At 36.1% G+C, this 19,940-nt stretch overlaps 1 protein-coding gene across 1 annotated transcript; it reads left to right on the forward strand.

Moving 5' to 3' along the window:
* Positions 1-410: 410 nt before the first annotated feature.
* Positions 411-19,726, forward strand: LOC110454515 (aspartyl/asparaginyl beta-hydroxylase-like). Its single transcript, XM_021504054.1, has 11 exons — positions 411-550; positions 2,899-3,177; positions 5,773-7,883; positions 8,021-8,258; positions 10,362-10,498; positions 12,375-12,569; positions 13,200-13,337; positions 14,004-14,139; positions 14,629-14,720; positions 15,304-15,434; positions 15,873-19,726. The coding sequence occupies exons 1-11, from the start codon at positions 490-492 to the stop codon at positions 16,021-16,023; spliced, it is 3,669 nt and encodes a 1,222-aa protein (XP_021359729.1). The 5' UTR covers positions 411-489; the 3' UTR covers positions 16,024-19,726.
* Positions 19,727-19,940: the final 214 nt, after the last annotated feature.

The raw sequence follows: 19,940 nt of genomic DNA on the forward strand, positions 1-19,940 counted from the left end.
TGAAAAATAGTTCGAAAATGACAATGTTACGATTTTTTGTATGTGTCACAGATATGTAACGGAATAATATAAATTAAAAAAGTTAATTAAGTTTCGTGTTTTAATGTGAAGTTCATGCTTTTTTATTCAATGAAGTCAGAATCTAAATTTGTGAAATAATGTGAAAACTAATTTTATGGCGTATGAATATATACTAGGGCACTGACCTAGCCCTTTCGAAATTTTTGTACATATATATCAAAATAGTTTCAAAAATGTATATTTGAGGTATATCTAATAAAAATATTTAAAAAATTGTTTGGATACCCGCAAAATAAAAGTATCACATCTAAATTCATTGCGGATATGGGGATAAGCAACATATGCAATGCGCATGATTTGTGAACTCTGACAAAAACTTCCGGGGTTAAAGTACACGTTGTAAAACCGGTCCTTCAGTTGCTGCTGAAACTGAAATTCAGTGCTTGGTTGGATGCTAAACTGTGACAAATGGCAAACGCGAAGAAAAAGGCTTCCAAAAACAAATCTCAGAAGAACAATTACCATCACGGTAATTAACTATTACGTTTTAAAAGTCTATTATTGCTCAGGTAGCAAGATTATTTGACATGAAATGTCAAACTCTTACAGTTGATTGACCATATTATATTGTCATCTTATTTTTTTCTGGGGCATCGTCATAACCTTGAAAATATTAGAACATGTCCCATTGAATATCCTATGCACGTTATACATGTCACGATACTTTGTTATTTTGCATCGATGAAATACCACTGTACATTTTCTAGGGTCCCAGTGTCAAACCATGAATCCAATGGAATTACCAGCAGTGTTTCCAAAGAAATAATCCCGAGATTTTTTTCTCCTCAAAATGACTGAACTTTTAAAATTGTGATACATCGAAGTCACTTCCAAAGTGATGAACCGTCTAGTCATTTGGTTACTGGCCAAATTAAAGAATATCTGCGATAAACTAATTTGGTAAAAAGTTACTAAAAACATCAGGGTGTCCTATTTTAGTAGTATACAAATGTAAGTGGTTTTCAAAGTCAGGTCTAACACTATGGACAGGGGAGTTCATAGATGTGTGACGGCAAGTGGGCTTCAGACTAATGTCAGAGTTTAGGTTCCAGCCCATATATAGGTTCATTTCAAGTACCTTCTTGTAAAACCCAGGTCAGAAAAAAGTATTTTTTCCCACGAACAATATCTGATTGGAACCGCCTCCCTCCTGAGACATCTGTGAACTTAATAAAATACCTGCCTTCAAATCCACCATAGCTAAATTACCATAAATCCCTTTTTATTCATTTATTTATTTAATTATATATCTATTTACTTATTTATTTTTCCCTCCTTATGCAATGATCTCCAAATAATATAATCTTCAACTTGTTGAAGGCGGTTATTATAATGTAAAAGTAGAAGCCCTATATCTCTCCGTTGACACAATCAAATCTCTCTGTACATGTGTACTAAAGCTTCCACCATCAATTGAAAAACAGTCGGCCCACACGTCACTGATCCCTACTCTCTTTTTCGTCGTTTGCCAAGGACTGAGGTTATAGTAAAGCAGTTGATTGTCATGTCCAGGTAGCTTAATTATGGTATAGCATCGGTCTGAAGTTTGAAGGGTCCTGGGTTCGAATCCAGGTCTGGCGCTGCATTTCTATTTCTGAAATTCTCATCTTACAAATTTGGACAGCTGGTCAACCCTTGTTTTAAGTATTGGGTGAATGCTTGGAAAGGAGGATATCCAAACCTGTGTTGTAAATAGTTGTCTTCTGGGTCGAAGACTAAGAAAAATAAGTCCTTGGTTTGATTCCTAATGAAGCACCTGCTAAAATTAATTTCAGTTAACATACAATAAAGCTTCATTACAAAATCTGAAAAACCATGGACAATGAATAAATAAATAAAAAAATGAAATATGAGAAAGAAAGTCTCTGATCCCATGTTCCCTCTCCAAGGTAGTTGGTGCCTTAATTGATTGCCCTAATCTGTGATGTGGAGTGATAAAATAACAGGGCATTTTAGAAAAAAGTCAAGATTTGTTTTGCACAATTTCTCTCAATATTAAAAAATTTAATGATGATGATTTCTTTTGAATGTTACATTGTTATAAAAGTAAAATTTGAGATATATATATTAAAAAATAAATTTTCAGGTCTTATCAAATTGGGCCAAACTTTTGCCCAATGGACCTTTTGCAATTAAAATCCTTGAAAAGTGAATGCACAGGTATGAACAAATGCTTTCCTGTGTTCATGGACTTTAATATCAGTACCAGTATCATCCTCAATACTCTAGGGCTTACGCTCACTTACATTTCCTGCATCCCTGGAATATGTCATAGCAAAATTGAATGCAAGTTTCCATGTCTAGCTATTTGATTGGTGTTTAGTGAAAGAAACTGACCAATCGCTAGGCTGATACATGTCCTTTGAAGATTTCAGAAGAACAACACCCTACTTCAAAGCCAGTCAACTTTACCATAAGGCGAGCATGATATTCTTTTGATGTGCAAGCAAGGATCAAACTAGTCTACTTGTCTCATCCACAAGGTATCGCTGACTGAGCCTTCAAAGTCAATTTTGCTATGACTTATTCCAGAATCCTGGAGTATCGAGGATGTAGTAGTACACATAAATGGTACATTGTATATTCCGTCTTTGCGTATTGCAGAGTTATCTTCTCTTGGGAGCAGGTATTGATAAATTACGTCGTTTTCTCAAAAATTGATGACGCTTCTCTCACAAACATGTGACGTAACAAGCGATACCTGCTCCCAAGAGAAGATAACTCTGCAATACGCAAAGACGGAATATATATATATGATATATAATACTGAGATTGGCTTTTATACTCTGACATATTCTGTCTTCTTTTGTCTTGCAGAAAATGAGTCTAACAGTAAAAAGAGGCAGATGACGCCTGATAAACAAAAATCTGTACAGAATGGAGGCAGAAAATCGGATCAACATTTAACAGGGTCAAAGCAGTCCAATAAACAAGAGCCAAAAGGTCAACCTGCAACAGGGTCGAAACAGACCAGCAAGCATGAACCGAAGCGTCGCGGGTCATGCTTCCGTCAGATGTTTCTACTGTTTATCATTGCATCAATGGTGGCTGTGGGAGGAGTTATCTATGCAAATGAAGAATATCAAATTTTGATTGGTAAGAATCAAGTATAGAACTCTTTAACATATATATCTGTCACGATACATTGGAAAACTAGCTGATCAACTGCAATATACAGGCATATAATAAAAAATTATTGTATCGTAACACAATATAGAGATGAAATCTAGCTATATTTTTCAAAAGCTTATTTTTATGCATTATACTGTTTGTCTCAGGTGAGTAATTTTGCAAATTATTACACATTCTGTCACATGTATATGTCAGTAAAAGAATCTCTTTTTAAACTGAGCACCTTTTTCCTATGACAATATATCAGGATGCATATATATTACCACAATATAATCCTTCTGTATTTGAATATCTAAGGATATACTGTCCAATGGTATCGGATACCCCTAGAACTTTTAAAGCTTAAGCTATTGCAAAATTATTGGTACTTTCTGATTAGTCAAGATCAAAATGTTAAAAATATTCTTGTTAAGATTTAAACATTGCCAGGGCTTATAAATCTTAGTTTTGAGCCCCAAATAAGGTTGTTATGTACTGGGGCCTAAATTTTATACATCTAGGTCTATATATACCACTGTTCAGAGATGACTTGATCTATATATATGCATATATATGTTGTATACTGTATAGCAGTTATATTTCGCGGGGGTTTTAATTTCGCTATATTCGCGCTTTGACTAATAGCCGTGAATTTTAAACACCAGCGAAACTATCGATAATGTTAACAAATTTAACGGACCTTAACGTTAGTGCAGGCAAATTCGCCATGCACCCAAACTTGCCACCCTGTGACGAAAATGCCATATGACGTCATAATACATAAGATGTGACGTAAATAACGTCACCATAGTCTTCAACACAGTTAAAGCCTTCAAATATTTTGACAAGAAGAGGTATAAGAAGGGAAAAGCTATACTTTTAATCAAAACATTTATGAAGTATCTTGTAACAGAACAAATCTTAAAAATTTGGTCTGTGCGACGGACATCTCGTCAACTAAACTCATTAATCTGAGGCCAGTTGGTTGTTATTTAGTGTAAATTTATTACATACACATGAAAATACCCATATCTTAACGCTAATTGCAGTAAATGCAAGTAGTTATTTTTTTCTACAAGTTTATTTTGGTACATGTACAATGTACTGACGATCCACTGCGAGTTTATGGAAATGACGATCGGAAAGATCCGCGATTTTATAATTCGTCAGTTTCCATTTTCATGCCATGTGTATTTAGAATACAATCAACCAGTATCTTTTTAAAAGTATTGTTTGCGTCTTACATTCAACAATCTTACAACATTTAAATCAAAATATCATCTAGAAATTTTCTAGATTTATATCTGAAAGGAATTTGTTGTCGGCCTGAAAGTGCTGCTGTACAATGGCATGCTGATTGTACGTAGAGACCGACAGTTACCAAAGACTGATTTTTACATGAAAAAGTAAGTACATTTACAACACCTGGCCGGGCAGTCTTTGTTGAATAAGTTTTCAAGCCCAAGAAAATCGTTTTAATTTGTCAGATGTTTCCCGTTGACGTGCAAGACTATCGGAGACGTACATGTGACAAATTATCCAAAAAGACGGGGGGGCGATCGTTGAAAGCCCTGGACCCTCTCATCCTGACCCGATGAAAAACATAATATTGGGCAGCGATTTTGAAGTTGATATGTGTTAAGGACTGAGTCTTTATTGCGTATCATGTAAATTGACATCATCTCAGCCGATACCCGTCATCTTTCTTAAACAACATTAATCAGTTTCTTCAAGTTACCGAAAACTAACTATCACAACTAAGAAAAGCCGTGTATTTCAATGTTAATCATTGTTACACACACACACATTTGGCGCTGTTCGTATCAGTACGGCTTGTGTAACATAAACATACACAATTTTACATTTAAACACTTAGATTACTTGTAAATTAGTTAAATGTTTGAAGGTGGTGAAACTGCCTGCACCTTTGAGCAAAACCACGGAAGACCTGATGATGTCACAAATGTTGCTGCTTGACGTCATTCAGGCGTGTTTACAACAATGTTTATTTATAGGCATTCCGGTCAAATCGTCTGTATTGGTGCTCGTCGGCATTTTGATACATGCCTATTTGGTCGAATTATTAACAGAAACCCTTACTAATGTGACCAATTTGCCTTCACTGACGTTATCACAACATGTTGAAAATACTTATAACCCAACGCTGTTATGCAAGTTTAAATGAAGTCAAATCAGATTATCACCGGGCAAGTGGGCAGTCCATGTAAGAACAACACTTACATATAACTGGCCACACCATATTTATGTGTACACAGTAGGTGATTAATTGATTACAGTTTATTCCTACTTGTAAAGGTACATACACATTTGATTTTCTTTTGCAAGTAGTCACCTGTGGATGACGACGCTCGGAATCATTGTTTTCAAACGGTTTACCTGTATTTCGAGGTTTAACCCTTAAATGATGACACTCAAAATACTATGCATGACACATGGGATTCGGGTGCACAGCGAAATTTAACCCCCGCGAACATGTACTGAATACGAAACTGCGAAATATTGACCCTGCGAATTTAAAGTGCTATACAGTATTTTTATTTCTTCCTTTTTATTTTACAGAAAGGACACTGGAAAAATATGAAGTGCAGGACAAGCTACATATGGTGTATGATCAACTCAAGTCACTCAAAAGTCAAATTCAAGAATCCTTTTTACAGCTAAAGTCGCAAATAGCGGAACCAGAATCTGAGAAAGGTGAGAGACCAAAGAGAGATTCCGAAGTTAAAAAGACCGAGGATTTTGAGGAAGAAATGGAAAAGAGATTTGAACAGCCACCTGAACAACCACAAACAATTGATGAGGTCTCACAGAAAGACACAATGGAAGAACCAGAACATGTTCAAGATTTTGAGTCAGATAATGGAGAAACTTTTGAACAAGAACAATTTGAATCCTTTGAACCATTACAGGTAGATATTACTGAACAAGTACAGGAGCTAGGAGAAGAAGAGGTCCTTGAAATTGTAGAACCAGAAACTAAAAAGTCAGAACCAGGAGAAGACGAGGTCTCTGAACCTGTAGAACCAGAATTAGTCAAGGACCCTGAACCTATTGATCCAGAAGCTAAGAAACCAGAATTAGCCAATGTCCCTAAACAAGAGGCCGAGAAGTTTGAACCAGAAGTAGCTGAGGTTGCTGAACCTTTAGAATCCCTGGAAAGGAAACCTGAACCAGAAGAACTGAGGGAAGAAATGCAAGAAAATGAACCGGAAAATGTGATATTTACTGAACCAGAACCTGTACAAGCTACAGAGTCAAAACAAGAAGCAATCTCTGAACCTGAACAACCTCAGATATCTGAAGCAGAACAAAGTACCAGACCAGTGCAACCTGAACTTTCTCAAAAGGAACCAGTTCAATTTACTGAACCAGAAGTTATGAAAATACCTGAATCAGAAACAAATATTGATATTGAACCTGAACAACCAGAAATTACACAACCAGAAATAACTCCATTTCCTGAACCAGAACTAACTCCAGACATTGAACCAGAGGAAGTACATCCTACTGAAGGGAAACAAACTCATGAACCAGTGCAACCTAAAGCATCTAAACTAGATCAAGACAAATTCAACGAGCCAGAACCTGTTCAAGCCACTGAACAGGAAAAAGTTCCTGAACCAGTACAACCGGAAATTACTAAACCAGAAAAAGAACAAATTAATGGACCGGTACAACCTGAAATGATCGAACCAGAACCTATGCAAACCTTTGAATCAGAACCAGAAATAGTTACAAACCGTGAACAAAAGCACGAACATGAAGGACTTACAGAGAAGGAACAAGAAGAGTCATTTGAACAAAGTAAACAGAAACAAGCTGAACAACATGAAACAGTAACTGAACCAGACATCAACAAATTGGAAATGAAGATCTCTTCTATGTTAGATAATGAAGAGGATATAGAGGAAGACAAAGTTGAACAGTTTGAAGAACCAAAGGTAGAAATGACCGATGAGCCCATGAAAAAGGCAGTTGTTCAAAAACCTGTCATGGCGGAGGTTGCTCACGATCAGCAACCAATCAGGGAGGAGGTTCCAGAACCAATCAGGGAGGAGCTTGTTTATGATCAACAACCAATGAGAGAGGAGACTTCAGAACCAATCAGAAAAGAGGTCCCAGAACCAATCAGGGAGGAGCTTGTTCATGATCAGCAACCAATCAGGGAGGGGGATGTTCCAGATCCAATTGTAGAAATGGATGTTCCAGAACAACTGGAAGAGGAAATTGTATCAGAACCAATGGAAGACCAGGTTGTTCCAGTACAGGTCAGAGATGAAGTTGTTCAAGAACCAATCAGGGAGGAGGACGTTCTAGAACCAGTTGTGGAGGTGGATATCCCAGAACCAGTTCAAGTTGAAATTGTTTCAGAACCAGACAAAGAAGAGATTGTTCAAAAACCAGTCAGAGAAGAAGTTGTTTCAGAACCAAAAAAAGACAAAGTGGTTTCAGAACCAGTAAAAGACAAAGTGGTTTCAGAACCAAAGAAAGATGAGGTTGTTCAGTCAACTACTGGAGAGACAAGGACAGGTACTCAGATGTCAGATAAGGAAGTAGAAAGAGTAAGAAAAGAAAAGGAGAAGGAAGAGTACCCCAACCTCCTGATCACAAACAGTCGTGACTACAGGAACAGGAAGAGGCTGGACAGTGCTGACCAACTAAGTGAGGAGGTACGTAGGCTGTACTTTTATGTACTTTGTTTTGGTAGAAATTTTGTACATTTTTAAAATATTGAGTTTTAGAGGGAGCTTTAATAGGCTAAGTATGATAGTTACATTATACAGTTTACATGTTTTATGTTTTATAGGGAGATTTTGAGGGAGCGCTGGCAAAGTATGAAAAAGTGATTGAAAAATACCCCAACAGTCCCCGTGCCAATTATGGCAAGGGCTTAGTTCTGGACAAAATGGCCGAAAAAAGAAAGAGTAACGCCTTTCTGGAGCAAGCCATCAGGAGTCTTGACAACCTCCTAAACATACCAGATGTTCCGGACAGGTTACTGCTCCTAGCTGGCAGACGATTGGCTGAGAGACAACAGTTCAGAGGTCAGTCTTGTAAACAGTTCAGAGGTCAGTTTTGTTAACAGTACAGAGGTCAGTCTTATTAATAGTTCAGATATCAGACTTGTTAACAGAACAGAGGTCAGACTTGTTAACAGTACAGAGGTCAGTCTTGTTAACAGTTCAAAGAGGCCAGTCTTATTTACAGTACAGAGGTCAGTCTTATTAATAGTTGAGAGGTCGGTCTTGTTAACAGTTCAGAGGTCAGTCTTGTTAAAAGTGCAGAGGTCAGTTTTGTTAACAGTACAGAGCTCAGTCTTATTAATAGTTCAGAGATGAGACTTGTTAACAGAACAGAGGTCAGTGTTGTTAATAGTACAGAGGTCAGTGTTGTCAACAGTACAGATGTCAGTCTTGTTAACAGTTCAGAGGTCAGTCTTGTTAACAGTTCAGAGGACAGTCTTGCTAACAGTTCAAAGAGGCCAGTCTTGTTAGCAATTAAGAGGTCAGTCTTGTTAACAGTACAGAGGTCAGTCTTGTTTGTACACTCCAAGTTGTTGTCACCTAGTGTTGGGAATTGGAAGAGAAGTCATCAGTGATTACCTGAAGACTTTTCATGAATGATTATTGATTATAATTAGAATAAACAAACTTTTGTTATTTCTTTAGAAATATATTCAATGTTGAGTATATAGTTTAGTGTTAGGATTTGCAATGTAAATTTGCAATGTACACTTCAGCTTCATATTTTAAGTTTAAATCTTATTTAGTGTAAATCTATTGCGTACCTCGTAACCATTGGCAAAGTAGCATGTTAGTTGGATGACAAGTAGAAATATACAGAAAATAATTAACGTTAAATAATTTCAACCGATTAATTGAATATGGAAGTTCACCATTGATTAAATGTAATATGTGTGTAATTAATTGATTTTCAATCACAATCAATAATCAGTACAAAACTATGATCACCCCCATTCTATATGTTGTTTTATAGTGTTAATCTTATCAATATAGATATAACCTTGATTAGGCAATGGGACGTTCTTGTTTATACAGACTAAATACAAGTGAAATTCAAGATCGGGAAATCAAATTTCAAACAAATATATTCTTCTCTGGGGGGTTTTCTGGGGGGTTTTCTCCATGTTTTTGTAAAACATATCATTATTTTTATTTTGTATTTTTCATATTTCGTAAAACATCATTATGTAAGGAAATACCTAGCTTAGTGCCTTGTCATACAGTAAAGAAATTTCTCTTTAAAATTTCTCCCATGTAGGTACTTTTTGATATATCTCCCCCACTTTGCTGATCTGCGAGCTCTTTCGGTCATGTAGAAATAATGTTTCTATATGACCTCTATCATCTCTGATATCTGTATACAGTCTCTGCATAAATACTTTTTGATGTGTTAGTAACTAATGATGTTAACTGAACTATAGAAACAGAAATGTGTGGTCGGGTGGTGCAATGGATAGCACATGTGCCTTTCACCAACGCGGCCGGGGTTCGATTCCCTGATGGGACGTGGAGAGATATGGGGTCACCTGCCCGACTGCATGGATTTTCTCTGGGTGCTTTTGATTGATGATTGATTGACAGGTCTTTACGTCCCTGTTCCCCTTATAACCGAGCCTAGGACATATAGGGTGCTCCGGTTTTCTTCCACATAAAGACTCTTTGCACGCTAGCATCCAGCCCAGCAAGATTGATTAAAATTTAAGTTGAAATAATTTGTTTTAAATAAACGTTGTAAAATAAATGAAGTGGATATAAACATGTAATATGAATTATGAATGGTTTCATTAACCTTGCATAAGTGTTGATAAACATCTGATAAAAAGTTCTCTACATTTAATCATGCAGTCAGATTGATTTTCGTCTGTATTAAGAAATCTTTACACTGAAATGTGCAGTCTGATTGATTTCCGTATCATCTAGTGTTGATGTGACGTCAATGTATTGTTGATATGACGTCATAAAATTGTTGTGACCGGGGAACTGTCTCAAACCTAGACAAGGATGTCTCACTTAAATATCTGGACACACAAGTCCAGGGTAAGAGAAAAGTCTGGGACAGTCTAACTCTTGTGTATCATCACAGCTTTATGTTGTATTCTGACATATTGCTTTTAATTCCGTCAGGTTGGGGCGACAAAGCTACGAAGACATGGCGCCACCTGGTGGAGAAATTTCCAGAGGACTACAACATACGAAACCAACTGGGCTTAAGTTACATTCTCATAGGTAACATGGTGGCTGCCAAGAACGCTTTTAGGGAGGTGAGACAGAGATCACAAGTATTGGGGGCAGGGATTGGAAGGGGGGAGGGGTCGATGAGAATAAAGCTGTATTCCGAGTTTAAAAAATAGTTAAAACCTGTTGCTGTAACCCTCATTTTCTCGAATTCAAACGTTAACATAGATGTGGGTCTATCTCAAAGGCCTGGTCTGGGACTGACAAATATCAATGGTACTGTGCAAAATCATATTAAATCATTATCAGATGAAAACAGGCATGAAATACAGTTCAGCATCCCCTGACCCTGACAGGTCATACACTTAGCCTTATCTAGCATAAGCAAGTTAGTTCTAACCGGTGCACTGCGACAATTTACTTTATAGCTCTTACCTACTGGGGCAGCCAGATATCTTTAGTTGAATATGAATATTATCTCAATTGAAAAAATGTACTCTTTGTCATTAATTTTGGAGGCACTGTAGTCTAAAGGTAGGACGTCGGGTTCTTGACCAAAGGGTTGCGGGTTTGAGTCAAGTCACAGCACTGTGTTGTATCTTTGAACACGATACTTGACTCCGCTTGTTCCAGTCTACTCATGATCAGCTGTTAATGTATCTGTATGTTCCCGAGGCAGTTGAGAAAGATATGGTTGCAAAGACCCTATAATCACGGATAATAACTTGTGAACCGCTTTGAGATGACCTACAAACTAGGTTGTGATAAAGCGGTATATAAGAACCTCAAATTATTATTATTATTATCTTATCTCGGCACATGCGACATACACAAATATCAGTTGATAAAATCACTGCCAACACAAAAATCAGTTGATAAAATCACTGCCAACACAAAAATCAGTTTAAAAAATCACTGCCAACACAAAAATCAGTTGATAAAATCGCTGCCGATACAAAAATCAGTTTAAAAAATCACTGCCAAATCACAATTATTTTTGACTAACCCTCCTCAAGGTTACGAATAGGTACAGGAGATTTTGCTTTGAATATTTTCTAGACTTTACCTTGGGTTTAACATTGTTGACAAAAATCTATCAAGACCAGCTGCTTAGATCTAACACATCGTACAATATAACTCCCAGCTGTTTTATGGGTCCTGTAGAGCCTAAGCACGCATAGCTATATACTGGATTGTTTCTCTCAAATTTGGAATCGAATTTAAAATATTTTTGATGGGTGTCATTGTTTGAAATTTCCTCCTGTTGAAACAAGGGCTTATTTGGGTTATCTCTCTATAGATCAGAAATACAATATAAAGACATTTCTGTGTAACAACCTTGTTTGAGAACTTTTGAGAAGAGTGTCAAATTATCCCCTTTCTCCCTCCCCATCCTTTGCAATTTGCCTCCAAATTAGCACATTTCTTAATTACTAAACTCAACATTGAAAGTGATATGTTTTTTTGAATTTTTATTTTACAATCAAGACTGCGTAAAACATGCTTGTGATCTATTAATTATGAAAGAAGGAAACCTAATATATTATATAGTAACTCTGACAAATGTCACTTCTATTTCATCTTAAATTGAAGTTAATGGGATTCATTTGGGATCCTCGCGACATATTTGGGATAAAATTGACACAATGACACCTCTATATATGTGTTTGGAAGCAATATGATCACTTATCTTAACCTATATACTGTATACTAAACTGTATACCGAGAAATATTTGATGAATTTTACTTTTCACTTATTTCCTCCTCCATACGTAGCGAGGGTTAATTTATCGTTTAAGTGAACAGTTATCAATAACATATTATGCAAAGATGCGAAATGTCCAGGGCAAAGTTCATACTTGGTGAATATGGATTCCACCAGGAGAGGGCGAAAGTTTGACCGGGCGAAAATTTCCTGGTATACAGTATTTTGATTTGATATGATTATTTGTCACCCTTTAGGTTATCTCCATCCATCCCACCGACGGATTTGCTAAGGTTCATCTCGGCTTCATACTCAAGTCTTCCGATCTCAACTTCAAGGAGGCTATCCCATTGCTTAAGGAGGGGATAGCAACAGGGGAGCCAGGGACAGAGGATGGAAGATTCTATTTCCATTTAGGGGAGGCACTACAGAGGACAGACATCACAGAAGAGGTAAATGAATAGCACCGAATGAAACATAGAATTACAAACTGTCAAAAAAAGAAGGTTGGACTTCATTTATTTATTCAAACATATTTTATTGTAATTTATATACAATGGGATTTGGGCATAAGTTTAACAACTTATATTAATCCTTTTCCCTACAATATATTAATACAAGTTTTCAAAGTGGCATAATACTTATAAATTTACATTGGCTTTAATTAAGAGAGATAGACAGAGAGGTAGTGAAGAGAGACAGAGAGACGGGGGAGAGATAGAGAGAGGGGAGGGGGTTTAATCCTTAGAATAACAGTCAAGCTCAAAGTGTGATAATTTAACAAAGCTGACTACTGTAATGTATTATGTAATAAAATATCAGTGTATCCTTGGCCATGTGATTTTTCCTTCTCCATGCAAACGGAACCAGTGATAGACGACCTACGAACTAGGTTGTGATAAAGCAGTATTTAAAAACCTTGAATTATTATTATTAATATTATATATACGGGAGATACACTGTCAGGCATACAGCGGGGCCCTTGCTGACCTGTCAGTATTCTAGTATTATTATGAACATTTGGTATCAAGGAGTTTGGTATTGTATGGAGGGAAATCTGACATATTACTGACATTTTTCAGGCGTACAAAGTCTACCACGAAGGAGCTGCTAAAGGTCTCTTCCTGTCAGCAGATCAGCGGTCACTTTATAATGTCTGGACGTTGACAAGTCGTCCTTGGTGGACAGCCGAGGAAACTGGATATACCAAACATATCAAGGTTGTTACAATTTAAACAGTATTCTTTGCTTAGTAACAAACACGCTCATTATAAAATCATGTTCCTATTAGTATACTATATATTGTCAATCAGGTGTAATTTCGACAGTGTACACACAATTTTATTATTTTCTAATCACGAAAAGTACCTGATAAAAGTAAAAGGATGATTGCTGCGATGTCGGAAAGTGCATATTTTATTACACGAATACCCGTACACATTTAGAGCCTGTTCGTTTATGAGGAACAGCGGTTGGTCTGTTTTTAAATGTAACATTTTGGGTATTAATACTAGCAGACCTGCAGATGTTTATGCAGGTCTTGCAAGACTTTGTCAAGGCTTGTATGAAAGCAGCATCTGATTAATAGGTCCGTCATTATTTCATAAACGAACAAAACTGGTCCAACCGTTTTGACCTTGTTAAACGAAAACGGCCTTACTGTAGTTTCTCTGGTTGGAGATAAGGGAGATAACTAGACTTTTTCGGACACATTCTCACTACTGTATACCAGGAAACTATCTCCCTATAAAATAATCGCCCTTTGCTGATAAGAGAGGGAAAGTTGTAGCAGCAATTTCCTGGTATATAGTATTCACCTGAACTGATGCATAATGTTATTGTTATTACATGTCATCATTCATTTTGATCTTTTACAACCTCTACAGTTGCTAGAGGACAACTGGAAGGTCATCAGAGACGAGGCTTTGAATCTGTTAGATGCTAACACCGGAAGTTTTGTACCGGAGGAGGAAAATCTTCGGGAAACCGGAGACTGGAAGCAGTTCACATTGTATAATAGAGGTATGGTCAGGTACAAGGCAGAACCCTTGCTGACGTGTCAGTGTTCTAGTGACATAAAATGCAGATGATTTTAAAATTGACTTTTTTTATGTTTAGTATTTTTCATCTTACACATTCAACCTTCGCTTTTGAATATAAAATAGATTTTGTATTAGTTTATTAAAACTTTAGTATAGACAGGGAGTTGCAGCCTTTAACACATAGTTGATTTATAGATTCTTGAAAGTAATACAGATAAGTATTTTTCATCTTCCATCATGTACTTCAATACATTCGACCTTAACTTTTGAATTAAAAATTGGTTTTTGTGTTAAGTTTATAAAATACTAGTATAGACAGGGAGCACTAGCTTCAGCCTTTAACACATAGTTGGTTTACTAAGTAATACAGTATTTCAGACAGGTGATATATATATGTCAATCACAGCTTGAAATAAACCCCCTCATCACAGAAATGTTCCGCACAACAAAGGTTTCATTTTCATTTCAGGACGGAAAGACAAGGAGAATTGTAACAAGGCGCCAAAGACCTGCGAACTCATTGATCAAATACCTGATGCTAAGGAATGTCGTCGTGGCCAGGTGAGAATTAATTCACTTTTGGTTGACCTTCAACAATCTAAATAATAAGTACACATTTCATGTAAATTGTCCAATGTAAAAAAACTTCACTACAAAGTCTAACCGTCTGTTTTACTGGTAAAAAAATGTACCTGCCACTTTTACCTGTATAACAATGTACCTGCCACTTTTACCTGTATAACAATGTACCTGTCACTTTTACCTGTATAGCAATGTACCTGCCACTTTTACCTGTATAGCAATGTACCTGTCACTTTTACCTGTACAACAATGTACCTGCCACTTTTACCTGTATAGCAATGTACCTGCCACTTTTACCTGTACAACAATGTACCTGCCACTTTTACCTGTATAGCAATGTACCTGCCACTTTTACCTGTACTGTATAACAATGTACATGTACTGTCACTTTCACCTGTATAAAAAGTCTACCTGTTTATTTAATTGTATAACAGTCTATGTGTCTATTTACCTGTATAACAATGAATGTGCCTGTTTATTTACCAGGAAAGCATTCTTCCTATAAGTTAAACCCATAGAATACTTTTACTGTAAATTGACCTTACACTTAATTGACTTGCAGGTGAAGTTTTCTATGATGCAGCCAGGTGTCCATGTATGGCCTCACTGTGGTCCGACAAACTGTCGACTTCGTGCCCACCTGGGACTAGTGGTGCCCCCTGGGCCGAAAATCCGAGTCGTCAATGAAACAAGGTAAACACTGCTATATATGCCATATTACCAGGTGTGTGTGTGTGTGTGTGTGTATATATAGTGGTTATCACTATCCCTCCACCACTGGGTCGCAGGGTTCGAAGCCTATATGGGGCAGTCAGTAGGTACTGGCTGCAGGTCAGTGCTTTTCCTTCGAATACTCAGGGTTTCCTCCACCACCAAATCATGGCACGTTCTTAAATGACAATAGCTGTTAATAGGACGTAAAACACAAACAAACAATCCTTGTCTCCAAATTTATAAAATAGTTCCTGTACTTTATGTACCAGTTAGATCTGCTTATAAGTCTTGTTCTTTCATATTATTGTATGTACATATCAGTTAAACCTCGACCATCTTGGTGAAAGGAGGGTTCACTGTTCACTGTGGTGACAAATCACACACCCTTGTATGATAGGCTCCGTTTTTTGTTTACAGGGAATGGCAAGAAGGCAAAGTGTTTGTTTTTGACGATTCGTTTGAACACGAGGTCTGGCACAAGGGAGATAAACCGAGGATGGTGTTAATTGTTGACTTTTGGCATCCACAGCTAGATAAGGAAACAAGACTGGGCCTAACCCCAATCTGATAAGTGTTGGTGAGCTACTTATGGAAATAACCATGAAAAGTCTATGTGTGGAGGCAACTTTGGAAATACCTTCACATGGAAATAGAATATAGAACATGGTTTATGTAGATAATATATGAATCATCTAAACATGGTAGCAACATCGGAAATATCTTCACGTGGAAATAAGATATAAAACACTATTTTATGTAAACAACTTGTGAAATATCTACGCATGGAAATAGCTCGTAAAACATCTACAAATTGAAATTAGATATAAAACACTATTTTATGTAAACAACTTATGAAACATCTACGCAGCAAAATAACTTGTACAAAATCTAAGCATTGAAATAAGATATAAAAAAAATCAGAGGTCTTTTCAGTTACGCAGAAGAAGTAGTTTATCTACTTTAAAATAAATGCAACATAATTCGGGTAAATTGTTTAATACAGGCCTTAAATTAGATAAATCACTTTTACTTGACCTTAGGTTCAAGTCCGTCCCTATTTCATATAGAGACAACTCTGGTCCAGTTGGTCAGATTATTTACTACGTGATAAACAGTAGTCTAAGTCATAGTTCATATATATTTGTTCAGTCTATATCAGGTAGGTCAGGTGTCAAATCTAGCTCAGCTAGATGTTTGGGAAATGATCTGAAAAATATTGTGAGAAAACTAATGGCAGCAGTAACAATATATTTTTGTTTTACTTATGAAAATAAAATCGAAACAGGAAAATAGGTGTTTTTACTAAACTACTACAGTTTTCAGTTTATTTGTTGATATATTGGAATACCAACAAAATTGCCATTTAAAATTTCAGCAGAGTATGAATACAAAAGTATTGAAGTTTATTAAACATATATGTTAATGATGTGTAAGTGCATTTTTCATTCTTAAATGCTACTGTTACCGAAACATCTAAGCTTTCATTTTTAAGGGCCAAGTTATGTCCAGATTGACTTTTTTCTTGGAAATAAAAAATTTGATAAGTGTGTGTTGAACATATTGTATTACGGTATAAAACTCTCACTGAGTTGTTCCGAGTAAACTCCAGAAACTCCCATTAAGGTCAAATTTGAAAATGAGAATAGTTTAATAACATTTTCTAGAATCTGTTAAATATTTGATAATTAATCAATAGAAATTGAGTCCCGCCGGCTAGTTCAGTAGACAGTAGACCGTTTTAGCCTCAGCGAGATACATTTAGTATTTCTGTTGTGGTACGATTTTTAGGAAATGTGAGAATTGCACTGATTTATGTGTAAGCCAGGTTTTGTGATATTTGAATTAGAAACAGATTCATACACATGTTCTACATCAAATTGCTGTAATGGTTAAATTTTTCTTCACTGACTTCATCTTTTGTAGAAATTAAGATATTTCATAATTATTGGAATAGATATTCAAGTAAAGGATAAAATGTTGAAAATTCAAAACCAAGTCATGTTTAAGTCATGTTTACAAGAAAAGACTTTTCATTTTTTTTTTCATTTTTTTTGCAGAACATTAGATGAAAATTGACCATCACATGTACCACACTCATTTGTATTGTGATTGTGACGACTATTCATGATATTGATTGTAGAAATTGATGGGGTTGAATTTGTAAGAATGCTTTATTTTATGGAAGTTTGAATGTGTAAAGTATACATGATAATTAACACTAGAATACATGGTGATAATCTACACAAGTTATTATACAATTAATGTGTTGACATGGTGTTACATGGAGATGTTCGTTATAATCCTATATTGTTGAAAGTTGACTGCTTTGCTGCTCGCTTGCTTGGTCAGGGTTATTCCCCTTGATTTTTTGCTTGTGTTGGTTGACCGGCCTGGGGCCTGTTTGTTTATGTGGACCAAACGGTTTGTCTATTTTTAATGTAATATATCAGGGGTAAAACCTGATGGACCTGTAGATTTTAAAGCAGGCTTTGAAAATCTTTGCCAAGGCTTGTCAGAAAAGAAACCCATAAAATCACAAGGTCCGGCCCTATTTCATAAATGAACATCTCTGGTCGAACCTGTTCAGCTGTTTGGCATGCGATAAACATGAACGACCCTATAGTAGGTATTGTAAGAAGATATGAGGCTTGTTGGAATATGCGGAACAACAGGTTTGTCTTGTTTTTAAAGGTAGCTTTTTTGGGTATAAATCCTGGCAGACATACAAATGTTTGCAGGCCTTACCAGGCTTTTTCAAGGATCGTCTGAAAGCAGCATCCGAATTACTACACTAGGTCCGACCTTTTGTTATAAACAAACACCTCTGGTCCAAACGGTTCAATTGTTTGGATCGCAATAAAGAAAAGTGGCCCTGTACAAGACTTTGTGTATAAGTAACAATTACTATTAAATGTACCTACTATTTAAATATTCCTAGTTGTTTGTGTAATCTTTATATACTATGCAAATTACTGTTACCTGCGATTTTAAGTACAATTAATATCAAAGCTCCATTATTATTATTTTTTGAATTTCCAACAAACATGAAATTTTTCAATTTATTTTTTTACAAATATTTTTGAATGTCCTTGGAATAAAGATAGTTAATAAAATGTCCATCTATGATGAAATATAGAATATTTGTTAATACATTTTTGTGTAGCCTAGATTCAGTTTAAAAGAAAGTAAATTTGTTTATTAGAAAAATCCCACCAGGTTCAATTAGAATTTAGAATATTATTATCAGAGAGTTATTTGTACGGTAAAATGAAATATTTGCAGAGCTAGCACACATTGAGAATTGAATGATTCAACTTGTACGTGTTACAGATTACTTACAATGAAAAAACGAACAATTGTTGAATTAGCTTGATTACAGAACAGAGTACTGTGCTGAAATGGGTACTAAACCATAGCAATCAAGGAAAATAAAATTAATGAGCATCAACACTGCAGAATCCGGTACCGGTTTCAGCAGTGGTGTTGTTGCTCGGCTTTCCCTGATGAGCACTGTTGAATACACCATTAAGGTATCCACCCCAGGATCCCTACCGCCTCTTTGGAACTGACTTCCTTGTAGGGACGTTGGGTCTCCACCTCCCTGTTGTTATAGCAATAAATGAATACATGTTTTGTAGAACAAACTTTTATACACAAATAACACTCCGAGACAACCACCTGAAAATTAGCAGTATGTAGAATTTGTATGTTTCGATGAAAGAGATCTATTTAAAAAATCAGTAAGAATGTAGAAAATACCAATATAGTGATAAACATATGAAATGAATGGAAAGTCTTTCATTTTTTTTTAATTATTTTTTATACTTAACAATGTAATTTTGATAATTATTCTGAATAGAAGCTAATTTAAAAAGAAAGTTACTACATGTCAAGTAATGCTTTCTAATATAAACCGTGTACACAACATTTGCATAATATTTATTTTATCTTTTCTCTTGTTTACATGCTTTCGCCAAAATAATTTATCATCCAAGAATTGAAATAAGCTTTAAATTCACAAACTTGATTATGTCCTCAAGCTGGATAAATGATTTCCAATGTTAGACTGTATGAACTTATATTCTAAAAACAAAAAGAGTCGTGCGTTGATTTTTTGTACACATGTACAGTGTCTAGTGGTAGGACGCCAGGCTTGTGACTGAAGGGTTGCGGGTTCATGTCAAGGCACAGCACTGTATTGTAACTTTGAGCAAGATACTTTACTCTGCTTGTTCCAGTCTACTCAGCTGTAAAATGAGTACGTGGTTGGGCAGTGCTAGAATTGTTGAATGCTAGCTGTGAGCGCCGAAATGGCAGTACCGGTTGTATGCTCCCCAGGGAGTTGAGAAAGATATTGGCTGGTTGCAAAGGCCCTATAACCACGGATAATAATTTGTGAACCGCTTTGAGATGACCTACGAACTAGGTTGTGATAAAGCGGTATACAAGAACCTCCAATTATTATGAACTTTTATTTAACATACC

The sequence above is a fragment of the Mizuhopecten yessoensis genome, unplaced genomic scaffold (genome assembly GCF_002113885.1).
Source record: "Mizuhopecten yessoensis strain PY_sf001 unplaced genomic scaffold, ASM211388v2 scaffold7903, whole genome shotgun sequence".
Taxonomy (NCBI): Eukaryota; Metazoa; Mollusca; class Bivalvia; order Pectinida; family Pectinidae; genus Mizuhopecten; species Mizuhopecten yessoensis.

Bases quoted from the DNA above. Each gene is read 5' to 3' on its own strand.
- LOC110454515 (XM_021504054.1), top strand. From the start codon at position 490: ATGGCAAACGCGAAGAAAAAGGCTTCCAAAAACAAATCTCAGAAGAAC. The intron at 3,178-5,772 runs GTAAGAATCAAG...TTTATTTTACAG, and splicing joins AGAATATCAAATTTTGATTG to AAAGGACACTGGAAAAATAT. The intron at 14,721-15,303 runs GTGAGAATTAAT...ATTGACTTGCAG, and splicing joins AGGAATGTCGTCGTGGCCAG to GTGAAGTTTTCTATGATGCA.